At 37.3% G+C, this 21,973-nt stretch overlaps 1 protein-coding gene across 1 annotated transcript in view; it reads left to right on the forward strand.

Annotated features, from left to right (window-relative positions):
* Positions 1–21,973, forward strand: part of ARHGAP15 (Rho GTPase activating protein 15) — a gene marked incomplete at both ends in the record, with an annotated part of 604,948 nt that overhangs the window by 356,101 nt on the left and 226,874 nt on the right. Inside the window, one exon of the mRNA XM_084254031.1 lies at positions 17,315–17,413. Within this exon, the coding sequence (XP_084110157.1) occupies positions 17,315–17,413 (99 nt within the window). The remainder of the gene's footprint in view (positions 1–17,314; positions 17,414–21,973) is intronic.

Consider the following 21,973-nt stretch of genomic DNA (forward strand, 5'->3'; position numbering starts at 1 on the left):
GGGTAAAGTTGGTGGGGGCTTGGATGGGACATCATATCTGAGGAATTCTGAAGATGGTAGTAAATACTTTGTGTAAAGTTTTAGTGGAAAGCACTTCCCAAAGCCATCTGTTCCTACAATCAGTTATTATAGTATGAACATTACCAAAAGCCCAGAGGGAGCTTCTGTCTCCCAGATGCAATTCTCTAAGTCAAGAGTCTGAGAAGCTGTTGTGGGCATGTGTGTTTAGCTCCAGTTACAATGCTGAGCTAGATTATAGATATTCATCTGAGATCTGCTAGAAGGAGTCTATTAATCATCATAGAGGGGTCCAGGATGATCCAGGCAGCCTCTACTGCAGAAATGTCCTAGCTTGTTGCCCCTTATATGAGCAGTCTAGATTAGCTAATAAGAAATACGACTCAGACTTGGGAAAAATAATATAAAACTTAGTTATATTATTTTATATTGACTTTAATATATAAAGAATCATTGAAATAATTAAATGTGTGAAAGACTTTTTTTCTCTTTGGGGCTGGGTACATAGGCTGTGAGATGATAAAGCAGTGCTCAGAAACTCTCCTTATGATAGTTTATTTGTTTCATGAAAACGATATAGTGTAGATGAGACCTAAATGAAAATCAAAGTTTGAGGTAGATTTGAAGTCTAGTCTCAGCTCTTCTATTTACTTGTTTTGTGATTTTGAACAAACTCTTCTGTCTTAATGTTACAGGGCAGGGAGGGGGGCAACCCAAAACTCCGAAACCTACCTGCTCTAAATAGGTTCTGCCATCTGCCACACCAACATAAAACATATAAGACCTTTAATGGAAAGGGACTTTAATGCAATTAGTAAACAATACAAAAAGACAAAGAATATAGTTTCTAAATCAAGCACCCACAGTTACCCATCCCCTCATGGGTAAAAGTCCACCCAAACAGGATTGGCCCAGAGCAAGGCCCAAAAGCCTGCCACAAGTCTGAAGCACCTTCTGGCAGGGACCCATAGAAAAGGGTCAGAAATAGTCAGACAAGTATGGGAGGAAAAGAGCAAGATCAAAACCAAAAAAAAGCTGTCATCGTTAACCTCCCAAAGGGGCTCTCACCAACATCTATCTCACCCAGTCTAGGACCAAAAGGCAAGCACAGTTTCTTCACATGTCTGTCTGCTCCTTGTGCCTTCTCCAGGTCTCCTTCTTACTCTCCACCCTGCTTCCTTCCTTCTCCAGTCTCCTCTTCAGCTTCTTTTACTCCCTGCTCATCTCCACTCTCCCTTGGGTGGGGCAGGGAACCTTGAACTTCCCCTTTTCCTGGGCACCACCTTGTCACAGTAACACTTTCCAGATAATACTTCTTAGGATTGTGGACACATAAAGAACAGTGGCATATTAATTCTTACACTCTGCTCCTAATTTTACTCTTACTACTACATGCCATGTTGCAAACATTCCTTCTCCTGAAGGCAGAATAGATATTCTGAAAAATTACAAAACGAGATTTTTTTGTGACACTGCATTAACGAAAGCAGTATTTAAGCTTTCTATGACCTCACAATGTGTTTGCAGTTTTACATGCACTATCAAATAAGGAGGATGAAGAACTATGCTCATATTTCTTTGTGCTTTTTTTGTTATTTATACTCTCTACTCATATATGTTCTTTAAATTATTATATTCTAAGAGCATATAAAGTTACATAAAGCAGAGTCCGCAAGAAGAGTAAGAGAAAGATATGTACAACAAAAATGGCATAGTATATCAAATGTCTAACACTATCAGGGATATCCAGGTCACAGACTAGGGGAAAGACAAAATGGGAAAAGTATGAGAAAAACTAATGTTTCCTTTATTCTTTGGTCTTTGAACTGAGTTCTGACTTTTTGCACATAAACTCTGGAGACATATTACAACATTGAAAGTTCACAATTATAGGAAATAGTGAGGATTATAGTGAGAAACAGTGGCTTGAGTGAAATTCCTCTATGGAATTCAGACTTACATACACCCCACTTTATATTCTAGGAAGCTAGAATTCCTGTATCGTGTATCATTTTGCCATCTCTCAGAATTCCCATTGACCTCCATGAGCTCAAAATTCACCTAACTTACAATCTTTTCACAAATATCGACATTTGCAATTAGACATCTGGGATGATGAGCATCGTTTTGCTGATTCAGTAGTCAGATTCAATTGAGACCCTCCATTCCAGCTCTGTGTGCATTCCTTTACTCCTTGTAGGAAGTCCTGTCATCTGCAAAGGTAATATCCTCCCAAAATATGTAATAAACCCAGACAGTGTGCAGTGTGTAAAGTAGCATCTTACAGTGAGATAGCTATTTATCCAATTTTGTGGACAGCTTAGACACAGGATAAGATGTCTTAAAAATGTTGCATAGTCACTGTCTAGAGTAAGAGCTGAAATAGAAAAACACACTATGTTTGATTGGATGCCCAAAAGAGACAAAATGTTTTCAGGAATGTATGCAGTATGGCCTACTAATTTGGGCTTCTAACCCCTTCTCTCCAATTACATTCCTGGAAGTGTTTTTCAATTTCTTTGCATAGGACACTAGTGCACCACTTGGCTTAGAATGGCTGTGGGGAGCAGCAGTCCCCCTTGGAGCTGACTCCACACCTCCACAGAGCTAGCCAACACTTCTGCAGAACCACTGTTCCCCGGCTCTTAATATGGTTTATTATAAAATCCTTTATCTGCCTCAAAGCACTTTTCATCAAAGTCGCTTTTAAGCTGAAGCTGAGGACCAAAGAATGCCTTTAACAGAATCCTGAAATAGCTTTTAACCCGAGGCTGAGAAGAGAAAGTGCTTTTAACCTAAAGTGACTTCCTCTTAGGTACTTCAGCATTAGTGGCTATGAGAACACCCTTAAGAACCAAACTAAAGAGACTCTATTATAGATATTCAAACATGTTATATTAATATATGACAAGTAATATTTGAAATCACTAAGCAGTTTTACTCCAACTAAATTTGAATCTTCTCTTATTGAACTATGTATTCATGCAAATAAATTGAAGTCTTACCACCTGGGACTCTACAAATCTATGCTGATCTAAGGGAAAGTATGTATTCTTTCCTAGACTTTGCTTAAATTTTGAGTAAGTCAACATTTCCACACCTTCTCCACCCAAATAGAATCTTTCAGCTTTTGTCAATCACTAAATGACATTTCCATATTCATGGACTAAAAAGGTAAATTAAATAATTGAGAATGAGTTCAATCAATTATCTGAATAAATTTTATGTATCAACTTTTCTACTCACACCTGTCACTCAAAAAAATTATACTGGCTTCACAGTGCTTTAACCTCAGTGAAGTTGCTACTAAGTAAAGTAGACATCCCAACTGCTAAAGTTTTAACTTCAGAGTGATTTCAGTAAGTTATGTGACTGAATGATTAAATTACAACAAATAGAATTCTATTTGAAAGATGTAAAGAATACACAAACACAGAATAAAGTAACAAACTTTGTATCTTTGAATTTTACTCCTCCCTCCCCTTCCTTTGCTGGTCACCTCTGTAATAATGCTAATAAAATGAAGACAGCCAAATTAAAAGTTTGAAAATATCATCAATCCAGGGGCCTCCCCTGGTGGCACAGGTTGATCGCTGGCTGTGAGGCTGCCCACAGCCTCTGCAGCGTTGGTTCATTTCCCGACTGCCGGCGAGGGTCCCACAAAAAAAAAAAAAAAAAGAAAAAAAAAAGAAAGAAAGAAAAAAGAAAACATCATCAATCCAAAAAGTAAATAATCAGGCTTTGCCAAACAAGATTTAGTGATATTAATCATCCAAAATGCACAAAAGCAAACTGAACTGAAATACATTTCCCTTATACTCAAGTGATCATGGCACAATCTTTAGTTAGAAATCACTTTCTTTTAGTGAAAATCAAAATCAACAAAAAACTATGAACCAGAGACACTTTTTGGGGGGTGGAGGCCGGGAGGGGAGGGATTGGGGTCAGAATGGGGCATGTGCAGTTGTATGGGGGAATATAAAAATAAAATTTATTATTTAAAAAAAAAAAGAAATCACTTTCTTTTATAAAGTGTTTTCTCTTAATTATTTCTTCATTCATTAATTCACTCATTCACTAATTAATTTATACATGCATTCATTTAGCAACCAGAGGGAATGTAATAGAATGCAATAGAAATACAAATGGAAGAAATTACATTTATCTTGTTCCATTGTGTAAAGTTTCAGTTTCCTTCGCCTTGAATTTTGTCTTCCAGCTTCCTCTATCTAGTAAACGTCTGTTCATTGGGCTTTGCTACTCTTCCAACTCAAAGGGAAATCACCAACTCCATGAAGTCATTCCTCTCTTCCTCATTCCAAATTACTTCTCCCTTCTCTATCCCAAAGCTATATTTTCATTTTCTAATTATTTTAACATCTTCCAAGTCATCTCTAAGCTGAATCTGGTAGACTGGAGTCCATCTTGCTCAATTCTACTGCAAGAGCATATATTGCTTTGAAAGAATTAGGAAGGAAAACAGAACAGGAAATCTTTATCAACTTTTCACTACTTCTCATGTCAGTGGTGGAGACTTCTCTCACCAACATCATAATGTTGGGTTACTTCTACATGTAGTCCTTGGATTTTCCTTTTATTTCATTCTTCTCTCTACCTGGGCTCTATGCAAATATTCTGAAATGTTATCATTTTCTGGCTTGAAATAACAACCAAAGACTTTCCAAACTTAAAACTTTAGCTCCAAACTTGCCTATTCAGATGTCTATTTGACTTCTCATTGGATACTTGATAAATAGCTTTTATTTGTTCAGATCAAACCTTGATTCCCTGGCTTCTATATGGCTTCTACTTCTGAAAATACACTGCTATTCGTTAGCTGGTGTCACCCTCCATTCTACTGTCTCTTCTCCTCCTGATCAACAAATCCCTCCTTAAAAATATATTCTAAATTCAACCACATTTAGCCACTTTCATCATTATCAACTTTATTTAACTAAGTTCTCTCTGCCTGGAATATTTTACCAGCCTCCTCACTGGCCTCTCTGCTTCTTTTCTTTGCCCTCTTAAATATACTCTCCATAGGGCACCTTGAAAACAATTTAAAAACATAAATTACATTAAGTCCCTCCCTTGCCCAATAACCACAAGTTACTTAGAATAAAATCACATATTGGTATCTAAGGACTTTCCTTGGATCCATAAGGTGCTACTTTCTTCTGTTCCCAAGCTACCTTTTTAGATGCATCTTCATCCACACTTTCAGTTTTTCATTTCCACCCAGCCACACACTCTTTCTTGCTGTTCAACTAACACATCCAGCTGATCTCACAGTCCATACACTTGCTGTTCCTCTGACTGAGTGCCCCCTCCATGTATTTGCCGGGTTCATGCCTTCACTTCTTTTGGCATCTGTTCAGTGGCATTGCCTCAGAGATGTCTTCCCTAATAACCAACACCTCTGTAATCAACCTCAATAACCAACACCACTAGCTCTCTATCCCCCTTCTTGTTTTATATTTTTCACAGCACCTATCACCATCTGACATATTAATAATACATATTAATGTGTTTATGTATATGTTTATCCATTTACATATAGGCTGGTAAAGACAGAGTGTATTCTATTCATTATTCTATCCCCAGCAGGCATTGAAAAAATACTCAAGGGGGGCCTCCCCGGTGGCGCAGTGGTTGAGCAATGGGCTGCGAAGCTGCCCGCAGCCTCTGCAGCTCCGGTTCGATCCCCGGCTGCTCCCCGGCCACCGGAGGAGGGTCCCGCCTGGCGCGCAGACCTCTCCTGCCGCCCGCTGCTCCCCTCAGCAGTGTACTTCGGTCCTTCTGCCTGCTCTGCTCCCTGCTCTGGCTCTGGTGAATTCTCTCACCCTCCCGCGCTTCTGGCTATACCCAGTGCTTGTATAAATAAATATATCTTTAAAAAAAATACATGCTAAAAAAAAATACTCAAGGGTGGAAAAATGAAATGGAAAAAAGTGCCTGAAATAGTCAAACCATTCTCTATACTACTATGATTCTCTTTCTGTTTGTTTGTGTGTGTGTGTGTTTTGCTACTTCTGATAAGCAGAGAGGTAGGAGAGTATAGGACAAAATTGTCCCTAAAGTAGACAAATATAGAAAATTCCATACTCATTGTTCCCTGGACATGATAAAACTCTTCATTTAACATACAAATTTTCTTCCTGGCGGTGGACACATCTGAATGTCCATTGAATTAATTGAACCAAAATTGAGTTGAGATCTATTTCCATGAGAGTTTAGGAGCTTAAAAGAAAGGGTGAAAGGGTACTACATAGAAGTATTGTGTGGGGTTAAGGGTGAAACTGAAAGGCAAAGACTGCTGGCAGCCTGAAAAGGGAAAACAGAGACAGAATTGGAAAGGCTGGAGAAGAGCCGTGCCATTCTGTCTAGCTGGCAGATGGCCTGTCTCGGAAACCCATCTTTGGGCTGCTCTTGTCAAAACATGCTACACCTGCAGCCATCTGTGCAACTTCAATTTGAAGTTGCAGACCACAGCCCACCCTTGTTTGCGGAGTTCTTCTCCAGAGTCTAGACAAATCTTTTCCAGGTCAATCCTTCCACACTATCCATTGTCATTTCCCGCTAGGGACTTTAAAATCTGTTCGTTTAGATGAGATGCAAAATATATGAATAAACATGCAAGGAAAACTATACACAGAAATGTATTTATTAGAACTCCTATTTATTTAGGTTCCAAACTACTTAAAAGTTAAAATAATTAAGCTTTTTCCTCTGTCCTTATGAGAAAACAAATAACAAGCAATGAGAGAGATTTACTTCCATATATGTTTAGTGGAGAGTCAGCCCAACTTTTGATATCTATATACTAAAAAGTAGTAGCTGGTATTTTAAATTAAAGCCCTGAGGCCTTATAAGAAAAGGCAGTGCCTTCTGAAGAACTTAAGAAAGATAAAACTCATCTATCTTAAAACTCACATTTTTCTGTTTCATAATTCAAAGACACAGCCATCAGTAAACTACATTACTTACTTGAATCACCCATTTTTTCAAACATTTTCAGTAAATTTTTGGGAAAAATATGTATCGGGGACCTGTTTTGTGAATATTTTAAGGGAAAAGGAAGCTGATGAGGACAGCACTAAAGAAATAGGAGTCAAAACAGGATTCCTTGGTAAGCAATCTGAGAGTTGTGTCTGATAAGATACTCTCAAAAGGAAAAGCTAATGTTATTTGTAGCTTCAAATCAATTCATTCAAGCTGTTAAAATTAGCCATGTTGAGAATGCTTCTGCATTCAATGTCTACTGCCTCTCCCTTATAGCAACCTATTTGGAAATGATCTGTGTGAGGGGTTCTAGTGGGAGAAAATTCCAAGTGAACATTATCTGTTGTGGAAGCTAGAAGGTCTATATATATATTTTTTCTCTTCCTACCTATTTTTATAATATAATCTCTGTCAACTAGGCATCCTCTACTGGAAATTCAAATCTTGAACAATTAATGATTAGAAGTCATTATGACAGATCTGATGCTGACACTGGCAATGAAAATAGCATCCTTACCCAGCTTTTAGGGTTACAAGGCAGTTGCTGCAATTCCTGCTTCCTATTTCACAGATCTCCTCGGGATCTTCTTTTTTAAATATCTTAAAGACTTCTCTGTCAGCCTCCAGTAATTTCTTTACATAATTGATGCTACTTTGAGTTGTCAGTAAATTTTGGGAGTTCCCTCCCATTTCTATTCCCCTCAATATCACTCAAATAATTTTTCTTTGCTTAATGCAGCTACAGTGATTCTTCTTTTTTCCTATTGGAGTCAAAAACCTTAACAGCTATAACTCATGACCAAAATAATTGATTTTGTGTGCATGATTGAACAGTTCATTTTGTTTTGTTGTTTTCTGTTTCATTCTACATTCCTTGTGTAAGTGTAGTTGTAGGTGTTTTGTTTTTCCTTTTTAAAATTTACTAGAGTAGCTGCAATGGCCCTCTGTCCTGAAAGCAGAATAACATCATTTTGAAAAGCATGTGGAGACTGTCTCCCTGGGTAAATGATGATAACACCGTCACATTATTTGAACATTTAACTGCCTCTATTGAGTAGTTTTCCTCATAGTTTTGATTCATTTGGAATCAAACTGACAAAGATCCCATTACTGTGTGTTCTTTCCATAATTTTTCAAAATATATATAGCAGAGATGAGAGAGAATGAAGCTAATTTGTAATCTGTAAGACTTAACCTGGTTATGCTGATGAACTAACTAAATTGGTCAAAAGTTTGAGAGCTTAAAGATTAAAAACCACCATTCCCTAGTTAAACTCTAATCCATTATGTAAGCAACATGATTTATAAGTGCACTCATGTGGAAGGTCTATTTGTTTTTCTCACCAAAAGATGCTTTCAAAGAAAAATTACAGAAAATGGATTTTCTCCAACCAATGTGTTGCCTGCCACCCCTGGTATAAGTGCTGAAGCAGTAGAACAAAGATGTAGTGATAACACTAGCCAAGGCCATAGGCATGTGCCGAGCATTCCAAAAATATTGGCACCCCTAGCAAGAGGTGTTTTCTAAATACAAAAAGTTGTTAAGAGAAGAAGAAAGTATTACCAGTGAGCCTACAGATGGGAATATAAGTGGGGAGTCGGGAGCTCAGGGTTCTGAGACTGCTCCCTTTTTTGGGATACCATAAGGAAGGGGAAAGCAGAAGTAATCCTTAATATTGTGCCAGGACAACAGGCATAGAAGTTTGGGGGGAGGGGACAAAAGCTACTTTATTAATGCTTGCCAAGAAAATGGAGTACCTTCTCTCTACCTCCCCCTCTCCTTATACTATTTTAAGACAGAAGGTTCAAGGCTCAAACATACTCCTGTAACTCCATAATCCTCTCTTGTATATCAAACTCTGGACTAACTTGGATTTACAGATTGGTGGCCACCCTAGAATCGTACATTACATTTTAGTTAAATCTCTATGATTTACTTCCCTTGGGTAGCACTTTTTACTTTACAATTTAGTTTCATAGGCATCATCATCTCCTCTAAGTTATATAATTAATTGTTTTATAATGAGGGCTAACGCTGCAGTCAAGATTCTTTTAGTTGCAATTGATAGAAATGTGCTCAAAGAGCAGAAGTGAGAAGGGAATTTTTGGCTTACTTAATTGAAAAGTCCCAGGACAAAGGTAGCTTCAGGCATAACTGCATCAAGGGGCAAAACCTGTTATCAAATCTTTATCCTCCAACCCCCTGCATTGCTTAGCTTTGTTTACACTCAGGTGACTTAATTCTCAAGTGTGTTTTTCCAGATGGTGACAAAATATCTTCTGGAATTTTAGACTCATGTGCTCACCAGTTTATCAATTCCTGGAGAAAGATTAATTCTTCAGTATTGCTAGAAAAACCTTCTGCTTGACTTGAATGGACCCACTTGGGCCATGTGTTCATGTCTGACTCAATTGTTGTGGCCAAGAGATGAAATTCATGGAACTAGAGGAGAGGGGTCAGTACTATTCAAAACCTGTAGCAGAAAAAATGATAAAGGTATCATCTCCAAAGGAAAATCAGGGCAATCTGAACAGAGAATTGGAGAAAAAATATGAGGCCATTAAATCTGAAATCCTCTACCATATTCTTTCTAACCAGTATCATCTATGACAGTTTTCATTAAGCTATTTTGCCAAACTTGGCTCTTTCCATTGTAATTCTAAACCCCCTCTGGAAAGCTTCTGGGCAATGTTATTTCCATGTTCTAGTCAAGTTTATTTGGTTTCAATGAACAGTAATTCATGCCAAAGAGATAGAAATAAGAGTGATTGTCACACTCAGGTGTATCAAAGCACCTCCTTTCAAGGTGCATGAAGTTTGGCATCTGCTGATGAGGAGCTGAGATAACTGTTTCACTTTTTCTTTCTGAAAAATTAACTTCTATACCCACTTATCCATGGCTGTCTCCCCAAATGACTGCCCTTGGAACCCAATGTCTAAGACTCACAGTCTTATACAGTTGAAATGCTTGGGGCTTCCCACCCCAGTCTCTAATCTCACTTTAAATTTGTGGGGGGGGGAGACATGTGTTGACTCAGTTTGAACAACATGACAAACCATGATTTAATTGGGTTCATCTGGGGGCCTAGTCTTCTATCCCAGAGCCCTATCTTCTTGGGTTAGTATTACCGCTTTGAAAGGAAGAAGACAATTTTGATATTTCTGGTAACTAATGAAAGCAAATAGCCCTGTTCTATCTAATTGAGCTCCATATCTCTAGGCTCTTTGCTCACCAGGCCAGTATGGCAATCAGGGAAGGAGAGATTTCCCTGTGAAGGGCTGCCTTGCAGTTGCCTGGACCACCCAGTAAGTGGCAGTGACGCGCCTCCCCCCACCTCTGGCTGTGTAACAACTGAATAGCCAGTGGTGCACCTCAACCTCTCCAGAGCAGGAAGGCCTTCAAAAATACTCTGCAGGTTTCAGGTCTTATGTCTAGTTCTTTAATCCATTTTGAGTTGATTTTTGTGTATGGTGTGAGGTGGTGAAACCATAAAATATATAGAAGGAAATATAGGCGAAACACTACGTGATTTGCACATCAAAGACATCTTTACAGACACATCACCCAAAGCAGTGATAGTGAAGGCAAAGATAAACAGCTGGGACTACATCAAATTAAAGAGCTTTTGCACAGCAAAAGAGACAATAACAAAAACAAAGAGAAACCCCACCAACTGGGAGAACATTTTTGCACCCAACACTAATGATAAAGGACTGATCACAAAAATCTGCAAAGAGCTGATGAGACTCAACAACAACAAAGAAAATAATCCAGTCAAAAAATGGGCAGAAGAGCTTAAAAGAAACTTCTCTGAAGAGGAAATGCAAATGGCCAACAGGCATATGAAAAAATGTTCAACATCACTTGTCATCAGGGAAATGCAAATCAAAACTACCATGAGATACCATCTTACACCAGTGAGAATGGCACATATTAAAAAAACTAGCAACAACAAATGTTGGCGAGGGTGTGGAGAAAAAGGAACTCTTCTGCACTGTTGGTGGGAGTGCAAACTGGTCCAACCACTGTGGAAAGCTGTGTGGAGATTTCTGGACCTACTAAACATAGAGCTTCCACATGATCCAGCAATTCCACTCCTAGGTATTTACCCAAAGGACACAGAAACATCAATTCCAAAGAACACCTGCACCCCTATGTTTATAGCAGCACTGTTTACAATAGCTAAGCTTTGGAAACAACCCAAATGCCCAAAAATAGATGACTGGATCAAGAAGATGTGGTACATATATACCATGGAATATTACTCAGCATTCAAAAAAGATAAACACATGCAATTTGCAGCAACATGGATGGCGCTGGAAGGGATCATGCTCAGCGAAATAAGCCAAAAAGAAAAAGAAAAATACCGGATGGTCTCACTCATAGCAGGAATCTAGAAAACTTAAATAAGGGACCAGGAAAATGAATAACTATAAGATAGTGAAAATCAAAATCAACAAAAAACTATGAACCAGAGACACTTTTAGGGGGGCGGGAGGGGAGGGATTGGGGTCAGAATGGGGGGGCTGCAATTGTATGGGGAATATAACAATAAAATTTAAAAAAAAAAAAATACTCTGCAGGGCCTCCCCTAGTAGCGCAGTGGTTGAGCGCTTGGTTGCAAGGCTGCCCGCAGCCTCAGCAGCGCCGGTTCAATCCCCGGCCACCTGCGAGGGTCCCACATGGTGCGCAGACCTCTCCTGCCGCCCGCTGCTCCCCTCAGCAGTGTACTTCGGTCCTTCTGCTTATTCTGTTCCCTGCTCTGGCTCTGGTGAATTCTCTCACCCTCCCGCGCTTCTGACTGTACCCAGTGCTTATATAAATAAATCTTAAAAAAAAAAAAAACTACTCTGCAGCTGAAATTCTCTTCTGTTCACCTCAACTCAAAATCCTTCCTCAAGCCCTGCCTTCCCTTGTATTAATTCCCACCACCACACTATTTAAAAGAGATATCTATTTGCTGTTTCTTCTTACTCACCTTCTCTTCAAATCTTGACCACATTCATCTGCTTTTCAACTTCATTCTCCTACAAAAGCCATTTTGCTTATGGGCACCCGAGCCTCTGCATTGACAAATCCAGCAAGAACTGTTTACCTTTGTCTTCTACACGCATTCTGCTGAACATTTGAAATGCTCATCCTAACTTCTGGATAACAAGCTCCCTGATTTTCTTCAAACCATCAACTTTCTGCATCTCAGTTATCCTTCAAACAAGTAGGAGTCCTATTTATCTGATCGGTTGTCTCACTTCTGGTCTCCACTTACCAAATCCCATTGAATTGCCCCTTCTGTTCATTTCAGGTTCACAGTCTCATTTCAGATCTTCTCACTTTTCCCATGGCTTCATTATTGTGGGCAAATGACTCAGTATCTATTGCCTCAATTTCTTCTCCTGTGAAATTGGAATAATATTAGGTTATATGAAAAGTCATGATGCATTTTTCTATGTTTTCTATGTTTTTAAGGATTGAGGTAAGGATTAAATAAGTTAGAGTCTATAAAGTGCCTTGACCTTTTCCTGGATATTTGTAAATATACAATAAATCTTATTACAAAGCCATACAAAACCAGTAATCACATTATATTATAGCTCTGTGAGAATTAGTCTCACTACCCTACCTCCAAGGTAGAAAGAAGATCATGTCTCAGGCATCATTGCAGTTTCAGGGCAGAGCACTGCACCTTGCTGAAAGTGGGCAAGTTATGGGTAACTACTACGTGAATCAATCTTTGCCTTCTTTACTAGATAGATTTGGAGAGAGAGTACAGAATAAGAAATGCCATAATAATAGGTAAGACATAATGTGTCTGAATTGAGGTAAGACATAATGTGTCTGAATTCTGAAATGAGAAGAATTTTCTTTGAGATTCCTGCTTGCATTTAAATCTAAACGGATGCATAATTCTACATTCTTTGCAAAGTTAGAATTATTTTATGCTCTTTTAATTGGCTCCCTGTTTCAGTTTCTATGTCTTGTCAACTCTTTCTTTTTTTTTTCATTCTCACATCATTGCTTAGATCACCAAAAACCTAGACTTTTGTTATTGTATTTATTAGCAAGCTATTGCTACATATTAAGCACAAGACTTCTGTGGTACACAGCAAGAAACTATTGTTTTTTATGTGTCTATATATATTGGGTTGCCTAGGAGAGGCTTAGCTGAGCCTCTCTGCTTTAAACTGCCTGTCTGACTAGACGTGTCTCCTTGCTGAGGGTTGCCCTCAGGTTTATGCCACATGTATTTATTCTGGAGCCCAGATTAAAGGGCAGTTACTACCCAGGGAAGTTCTTTTCTTGGCAATAGCAGAAAAGCAAGCAGGCAAATTAGAAATCAGTAATGCCTCAGAAGGCCTCAGTTCTGAATTGACACATTATCATTTTTATTTCTTTGCATTGTCCAAAGTAAATCACATGGTCAAGCCTAGTATCAATGAAATGGGGGAAAGGAATGTTTCTCTGCTGAGATTTACCACACACAGCAAAAGAGGTGAACATGTAAATCTAATTCGGAGAAAAGGAGAATTATGAACAATAATTTAATTTACCACCTCTCTATTCTGATCTTCATGACCTTTCTTAGACAGTCACCTTTTAACTAAATTCCTTCTGTCTGTCTGTCTTCCCCATGATCCGTGAACCCTATGTGATTATGTTCCTATGGCTTACTGTTGCTAGACTATCCAGTTTAAAAAATGACTTATATTATCTTGTGTAATAAGAAGTCTAGAGAAAGTGTTTTAGGATTGGCTTAGAAGTTCCATAATTGCATTGTGGTCTCAGGTTTTTGTAGCTTTTTTTTTTTTAAATCATGTTAGCTTTTGTTTGCAAGTTTATTGCCTCATGGTGACAAGATAGCTGTAGCAACTCCAAGCATCATATCATTCATTACACAATGATGTCTTATACAGAATGGGAAAAAAAAAATGTCTCTTTCTATAGCTTCCCAAGTGACTTCTCTTATTGGCCAAAACTATACAGTCACAAAGGTGCAAGGGCAGCAGAAGTCATAGAGAACATCTTCTGGTCCTATAATAAGAGCAGACTCTGAAAGCAAAAAAGGGGTTGGGTACAAGCTACATACACAGCTTATTTATGAGAAATCAATTGTATTTCACACTCTCAAATAATTTAACTTTCCTGACTTAAAATTTAAGACCCTTCTGTGAGATAATAGAAAATACATACATACATACATATATATATGTGTGTGTGTGTGTGTGTGTGTGTGTGTGTGTGTGTGTGTGTGTATATATATATATATATATATATATATATATATATATATATCCTGCCTTAAACTCCTGGAACAGCACTCCTAAAACCATTAGAAATTCCTAAACAGTAAGAGTACCAGAAGCATCTTTAGTTCTGTTCAGGGGACTCTGGGTGAGCTCCTGGATGACTTCGCAATGGGAACTAGTAACCAGAAAAACCAAGTCATGACAAAAAGCTTAGTATTTTTCCGAACCCTCCTTCACACCCCTACCATCCTCCAGAGAGGAGAAAGGGCTAAGGATGAAGTTAACAGATAAGTGAGGAAACCTTTATGAAATCCCAATAGCAAGGATTTCAGAGCACTTCCAGGTGGATGAACACATCCACACTGCAAAAGTAAGATTCCAGTTCCAAGGACAGAAGGGACATTTCTCTTTACCCTCCCAGGCCTTGTCCTGTTTCTCTTCATCCAGCTCTTCATTTGTATCATCATATTCTGTAATAACTTGTTAAATATGTTTTCTTAAGTCTTTTTAGTCCTTATAGAAAATGAATCAAAACCAAAAAGGGGATCATAGGTACCCCAATTTGTAGCCAAGGGGAAAAATAATTGTAGGAAACCACTTCTTGTGACTGATATGTAAAGTGGGGAGCAGTCTTTCAGGACTGAGTCCTTAATTCGTGTAAACTAACACCATCTCCACCAGTTAATTTGTAGCATCCTAGCTGGTGTGGCAGAAAATTTTTGTTGTAGGGGGAAAAACCCACACATGTAGAGACCAGAAATGAAGTGTTCACATGAATAGTAGACACAAGAAGAGAGCAAGAAGACGGGCTGTGGCTTTTACTTGTAAACCTCCATGACATGCTCTTCATCTCATTTTAGAGATTAATATTTTAAATTTTAATTTCTCTAAATAAGAAAGAGTCAGTGTTTCCCTAATAATACCTCATTCTTCCCAACACTAGTACATTTCTTTTTTAATCTCTTCTGCATCTGCCCAAAATGCCTTTTTTTCCCTCTCAGTCCACTGGAGAACAAGAAATGGAGAGAAATAATAAGGAGTGCCTGTACCCGATTTCTCCCCATATGGGCCACCAAATGTTGTGGGGAAGAATGTGGGTATAGCTAGAGACATGGTGGTGAAATAATTCACCAAAGACAGAGTGGAGAAGAGGCAGATTTACTGAAATACACTGCTAAGGGGAGCAGCGGGCGAGATAGGAGAGGTCTGCTTCACCAAATGGGTTAATTCACTGACCTGGGATCTAACTTATGCTGCACTGGCTGATGATAAACTTGATAGCTGAGACTTTAACCCCTGCACCACCAGGGAGGCCCTCCACTGGCATTTATGAAAATGTTTGTAGTCAATCATTCAATAAATGTGTAGTGAACTCTTAGATGTGCCAAACATTGTGTCGTTATTGGAGATCCAGTAAGGAAATAGAGTTCTTGTTCTTCTGATTTCTAAGCAAAGGAAGCAATGAAACAGTCCACGCATTAATCTACTATGTCAGGTGTATTTAATTGCTCTAAGAAAATAAGGCATAACAGTGACGTGGAGGTCTCCTCTAGGAGTGGTGTCATTTTTTTAGAAGATGTGTGGAAAAGGTTACATTAAGAAGGCAATATTTGACTGGAGACCTAGGGCAACAGATTTCCATATAGAGAACATAAGTACAAAGTACCTGGGGTAGAAGTGTGCTTGGCATGGACAAGAGATAGCAATATGGACTGAGCGATCATAGGCAGTTGCTAAGGGGAAAAACAGAAAGAGAAAGAAAATGAAATTAATTACTTGGGCAAAGGTCAAGTTATATACTGCCTTGGAAGTCATGATAGGGGCTTAGATTTCACTCTGAATGATATGGAAAGCCCTTGAGCCCATTAAACATATGCTTCTCTCAATAATAAACATCTATGCTGTTTTTTAAAGTTCTGGAAATGTGTGGTTGAAATGGTTGCATAGCAGTGTGCCTCTGCTTAATCCACTGAACTGTGCATATAAAAATGGTCAAAATGGTATATTTTATATAATGTATATTTTACTACAGTAAAACAAAATCTGTGGGTTAATCTTATAGACCAGAATCTATGCTAAGCATTGATGCCTCTAAGAACAAGTAGATGATGTAGAGATTCAGAATCTACTTGGAGAGAATGCAGTCCATATACTATAAATGTAAATAAACAATGTGAGGTAGCATAAAACAGGTTCCAAATGCAAGGACTAGGCAAGGGCTTCAAAGAGTATATATTTGGAAACATTAGTTTAGAGACATGCTCTGTGAGATAATATTGCTCAAATAAGTTTGGGAAATGCTGCATCTTCCAATCCTCGGGAAGATTCCCAGTGCACTTTGGTACACCACTCTTTCTAATATTAAATACAAAGAAACCTGTTCAACTTTCTGAACCCAATATTGCTAAACCATTTCAACCACGGGCCCTTTTTTCCCAAATCAACTGTTAACATATTGAGAAATTCGGTGCTACAAGATAATCAAAGCAGAGACAGAAGCCAAGAGTTAGTGGAGAAAGTGCTGAGCCCTTCAGGAAAGGGGATACTTAGATCAGAATATTGAAAGCAAGAGAAATGTTAAAAATTCAGTTTAAAGAAAGACTTCTGGAACTTGCTCTTCAAATATCATGATCCACAGAAGGAATCTGCTAAATATACTGATAAAATCATAATTTTGAGGGGCATTGGTTAATTTCTTCTAAAATACTGAAGATTCACTAAGATTAGCTATTTTATGAAAGTTTTCTTAATTTCTTGTCATTGTTTTATAGACAACAAAGGTAAGGCCCAGAGAGACTATAACTTACTCAGTCATGCCTGCCTGATCGATGGCTAAGTGTTAGTTTTCTTTTCCTGAGACCAGACTCTTGTTCCACAAAGGAGCTATGGTCTTTCTATGTCTGCAGTAGACACTTTGGAATTAAAGCAAAAAAATTGATTCCTATGCAAAATACAGATTTCATGATGCAGTGGATATGGAAACAGAATCAAATTAAAGAACAACGCAAGCTTAGATTTTAATGAAGCTCATCTTTGTTTCTTTTGCAGATCAAATTTTTGGCTCTCATCTGCACACAGTGTGTGAACGTGAAAATTCCACAGTTCCGCGGTTTGTAAAGCAGTGCATTGAAGCTGTCGAAAAAAGAGGTGGGTAACTGAATATGCAGCTATTTCTCCCATTAGTGAACCCCACAAACAACCAGTGCTCAACTTAATAGTGCCACTTGATTTGTCTGGGAAGCCACACACTTAAAACTTGACTTTTGTTAATCAGTTAAGAGGATGAAGTTTCTTATTAACTTCAGTTTGTTTTTACAATAGGGATATCCATAATTCCCACTAATGTTTTTTTATTTTTTTTTAAATATTTTGTGTCTCTGACATGTTGTTGATTCAATTGCAAACTTCTTGTTTTCAAGCCAGTGATAAAACATTCATAAAATATCAGCACTCACAGTGTTAGAACCTTCCTAACATTCATGCTGGTAGATGTTGTGCCAGAACAATTTTTGGTAAGGTCCCAGCATTACCCAAGTGCAGCAAATAGCATTTCTACTTCCAAATAGTAATATTCCATCTTCCACGTGTTTATGTTCGATGCAGAATACAGCAAACTGGTTTTCCTGGGACAGTTGACAGACACACCTCCAGTGTTAAGATGACCTTTGATTCCCATATTTCAACATTCTGTTTTTCATCTAAAATTATTTCATCTTACTGAAGGGAACAAAACAAAACCCAATTGACTCATCATTTCTATGCTAGACTATCCGTGGGATGTTTTTCCTTCAGTCTATGACGGCATTCATTCAAGGTCATTTTCCCTGGAAGATACATAGAGTAGATACAGAATCTCAAAAAAAAAAAAAAAAAAGAAAAAGAAAATGTATTATATAAAAATGTGAAGCTTCATCACCATCTGTTACAAGTTTATAACGTATCCCCAGGATCTAGGGGGATATATATCATGTAAAATATTAGAGGTGTTTTCAGAAAGAGAATTGGTGAATCTATTCCCATTTCAGTTCCAGTCTCTTAAAACAATAGAACCAAGGGGAAAAAAGCTCTACCAAGTTATCTGCTAGGAAAAAGTCATTTTAATTCTCTCAATGTTACCTGGTTTATTATCAAAGCATAATAAAAATGGTCTGCAATTTCCCACTCCTGGAAATTCATACTTTAATTATACTGTAAGGACAGCCCGGGGAACCTATTATTCCCATATCAGTAGGGAATGAGAGAATAACAAGAAGGAGAAGAGTGGGTAGAATAAGTGGATTAAGAGAGTGACTTTGGGGGAAAGCATATCATAGAGAAGATCTGGGAATTCAGAGAGGGAGAGAGAGAGAGAGAGGAAAAAGGTAAAATCAGAATGAACACAAGGAGAGGTATCTGTGAGGAATGGAGTCAATTGGAGTTTAGAGAGAAATGTGTTTTTATTGCATGTTGCAATCTCATTTAATTTTATATGTACATATTTTAGAAATAAATATTATTTAATAAGTATTTAAAGCCAAAATGGATCACAAAGAATGTTTTAATGTTATCATTTCCAATAGCTAAATTATCATCATTTTCAGGTAATCTTCATTCTCTTATAAATACTCTGTACTAATGGTATAAACACTGTTATATTAGAGCAAAAATCCAAATAGGACTTTGGGGGAAGCTGTACATAATAAGATGTGTGCACATATTAAAAAAAATGTTCTATACCTCTTTATTTATGTACATACCTCATGCAGAATGAAAACTGCTAGATACAGCCTTGTGGTTTGCAGATATTGTAGAGCAGAAAATATCTATAAATACAAGCTGTATCTTTTGTTCATAGCATTTTCTTGGTTATTTTTAATAAAATAAGATAATGTTTTTGCTGACAAGAGCAATCATATCTGGCATTATATTTCATTGTCCCAGTGTTTACTCTTAAAATGAATTTATAGATTCATCACTAAACAGTCACTAATCACACATATGATTATTAAAATATTTCCTAAGCATTTTAATAAAACTCAAAGACTTTACAATTCAACATAGCAACTGATAATTCGAAGCACTTTGGCATTGTCAGCTTAAAGGAACTCTATGGAAATGTTCAATAAAAACTCTGAGGCACAAGATAAACCTCTCACATCATTGCAAGATTTACAAGTGTGTACTTTTGATTATATTTTTCTATGATCATTTTGTTGGATTAATATTCTTACATTTATACGCCAATTCTATTTACTCAAAATGTTGTTTTTACTAAATTCTGGCATAAAGCACCTTAGGACAGAAATAATTTATGTGAATCTAAGTCCAATGTTTATGCAGGCTTCTGATGACATTTTATGCTGGGGATGGTATTAGGAAGTAGCATATAAAGGTGCCAAGTCTCTCAGCACTGCTGGGACTCAGCATAGCTAGACCCTCCTTCTAATGGCCAGATCCTCTTCTAGCCAAGATACTCAACAGCAGAGTCATGGGAAATGCTTATGGACCAGTTATGGGAAAGGCACATTTAATGAAAACTATGTGTTTACTCTCAGAGTCTTAGGGAAATGGCCTCAATACTTGCTACAGCAGCATATTGGCTGTTATAAAAAAAATATGTGTTTCTTTCTCTCAGTTTTTCCTGAGATTCTTTTCCATGTCTTAAATAAAAATCATCTACAGACCATAGTTTTATTTTTAAAAATTCTTCTTACATGCTTGATTTAAAATGAAGCTGTATCAGGAAGGCAGATCGCTTCATCTATTCATTCATTCAACCATTCATTCATTCATTCAGTTACTTTTCTCACTTGCTTACTCATGGCAGAACCAAATCATTCATGCTCCTGTAATCTCCCCAGGGAAATTCTACCCAGTGCTTGGCACAATATCCTTTCTTTTTTCATCACTAGTAAAATGGTATTAGTTACATTTTAAATTTTGAATCTTGGATATGCCTAAAAGAAAATCTATTAGTGAGCCAAATGTAAACCAATTTAGCGAATAACTTGTTTAGTATGTTTTCTTATCTTGATTTGGTTTTCTTTATTCTTCTAAACCACCAGTGCTTTCTCTTCCTCACCAACTATTATAACTAAATTAAGGTAATTTCTGTGGTTTCTGACATTGTCTGCTTAGCCTAGGAAATGTACCCAAAACTGGGAGGGCAAATTGCAGAGGAACATGTTAAATCTCTTCCAAGTGGGACATTCTCTCTTGCCTTGCCTTGAGAGTTACAGACCATGTATATGAGATTTGGCAAGTTTTCATTGACAAAGTCAATTAATGTTTCTTTTTCCAAAGTCATTTCTGAAACAATATTGAATCAATGTTCAGCTAATGCTCAATACATTTCCATAGTAAAATGATGAAAAAAATTAAATCATATGACTTTTTTTAAGTATGGAAGAGCAAGCTTGCAGAAATAGGCCTTGTGATATATGGTGGAATATAATTCCAAACACTGAGAAGTCCATTATTCACTGCACCATAGAATGTTTTGTGTAGTTTACAAAAAGCTCAAAAGTGATAGAAATGGCTTACTATATCTCTTAGAGATGAAAGTCTAGGAAATGTGACCTAAACAAAGTGTATGATCTAACTGGTGTAATTAGCATTATGTTCCTAATCCATTGACCTTTTTAAAGACTGACTACTCTTTGTAAAGATTCATTATTTGGAAAGAGCTATCTATACATGTTGTATTGATTGAATGAATAGACACTGAGTGTTGGCTGCATTCAGGCAACATGAAGCTATTCAGTACCTACTATGTGTCATTCTCCATGTTACCAGCTGAGAATACAGAGGAAATACATATGAAATAGAAAACACACATGTGTTTTGAGTAAATTAGCACAAACCGTGAAAAGTGCTATTGAAAGTAAAAAACCGGATACTAGAAGAGAGAATAAGCACTACAGTAATTTTTTACAAGTAAAGGAAAGTAAATCTGCTTTAAAGTGACATCATAGGGGTTGGTGGTAATGGGGAAATGTTAGTCAAAGAGCATGTAGGAGTAGTTATGTAGGATCCATAAGTCTAAACATCTAATGTACAACATGATAAGTATAGTCAATAATACTCCATTGAATACTAGAAATATGGTGAAAGAGCAGATTTCAGATGCTGTCATCACACACAAAATATTAGCAGTACTCATTTCATTATATATGGTATATTAAATAACTTTGTGCATCTTAAATATATATAATTCACTGTAGGGTGTGTTTTTATACCCCATATACGGCAGTGTAAGTCAATATTGCCTCCATAAAAAGAAAGAAAATATATGCATATTTATTTTAAATAATATAACTAAAACATACTTATCTGGTTGTTGCCACCTTCTTAAGACCAGGAGAACTTTAATTTAGCCTTATTTTCCAAGTTATTTTCTTGACAGATTGTAATAGCACAATATAAAGAGTCCCTTGGTGTGAGACACCCAAAAAGATATGCCTTAAATGGTAAACCTGTCCTTTTCTACCCAGCAGTAGCAACCTTTGCAAAGATTTCTTTCATACTGTAATGGAGTCAAATAAATGAATAAGCATTTTTCTACCCTAAATGTATTTTTATGCATCCAGTATATTTTTGCTTGCAAGAGAATAGGTCTTAAAAAAAAAAAAAAAAAGAAAAACCTTTAATTTCATTTGGATTGGCTTCAGCCTTTGGAATGTGGTTTAACAACTCATTTTTCCTCCATTATTCCCAGGTCTGGTTAAT

This window comes from Talpa europaea (genome assembly GCF_964194135.1).
Source record: "Talpa europaea genome assembly, chromosome: 1".
In the NCBI taxonomy this organism is placed as follows: Eukaryota; Metazoa; Chordata; class Mammalia; order Eulipotyphla; family Talpidae; genus Talpa; species Talpa europaea.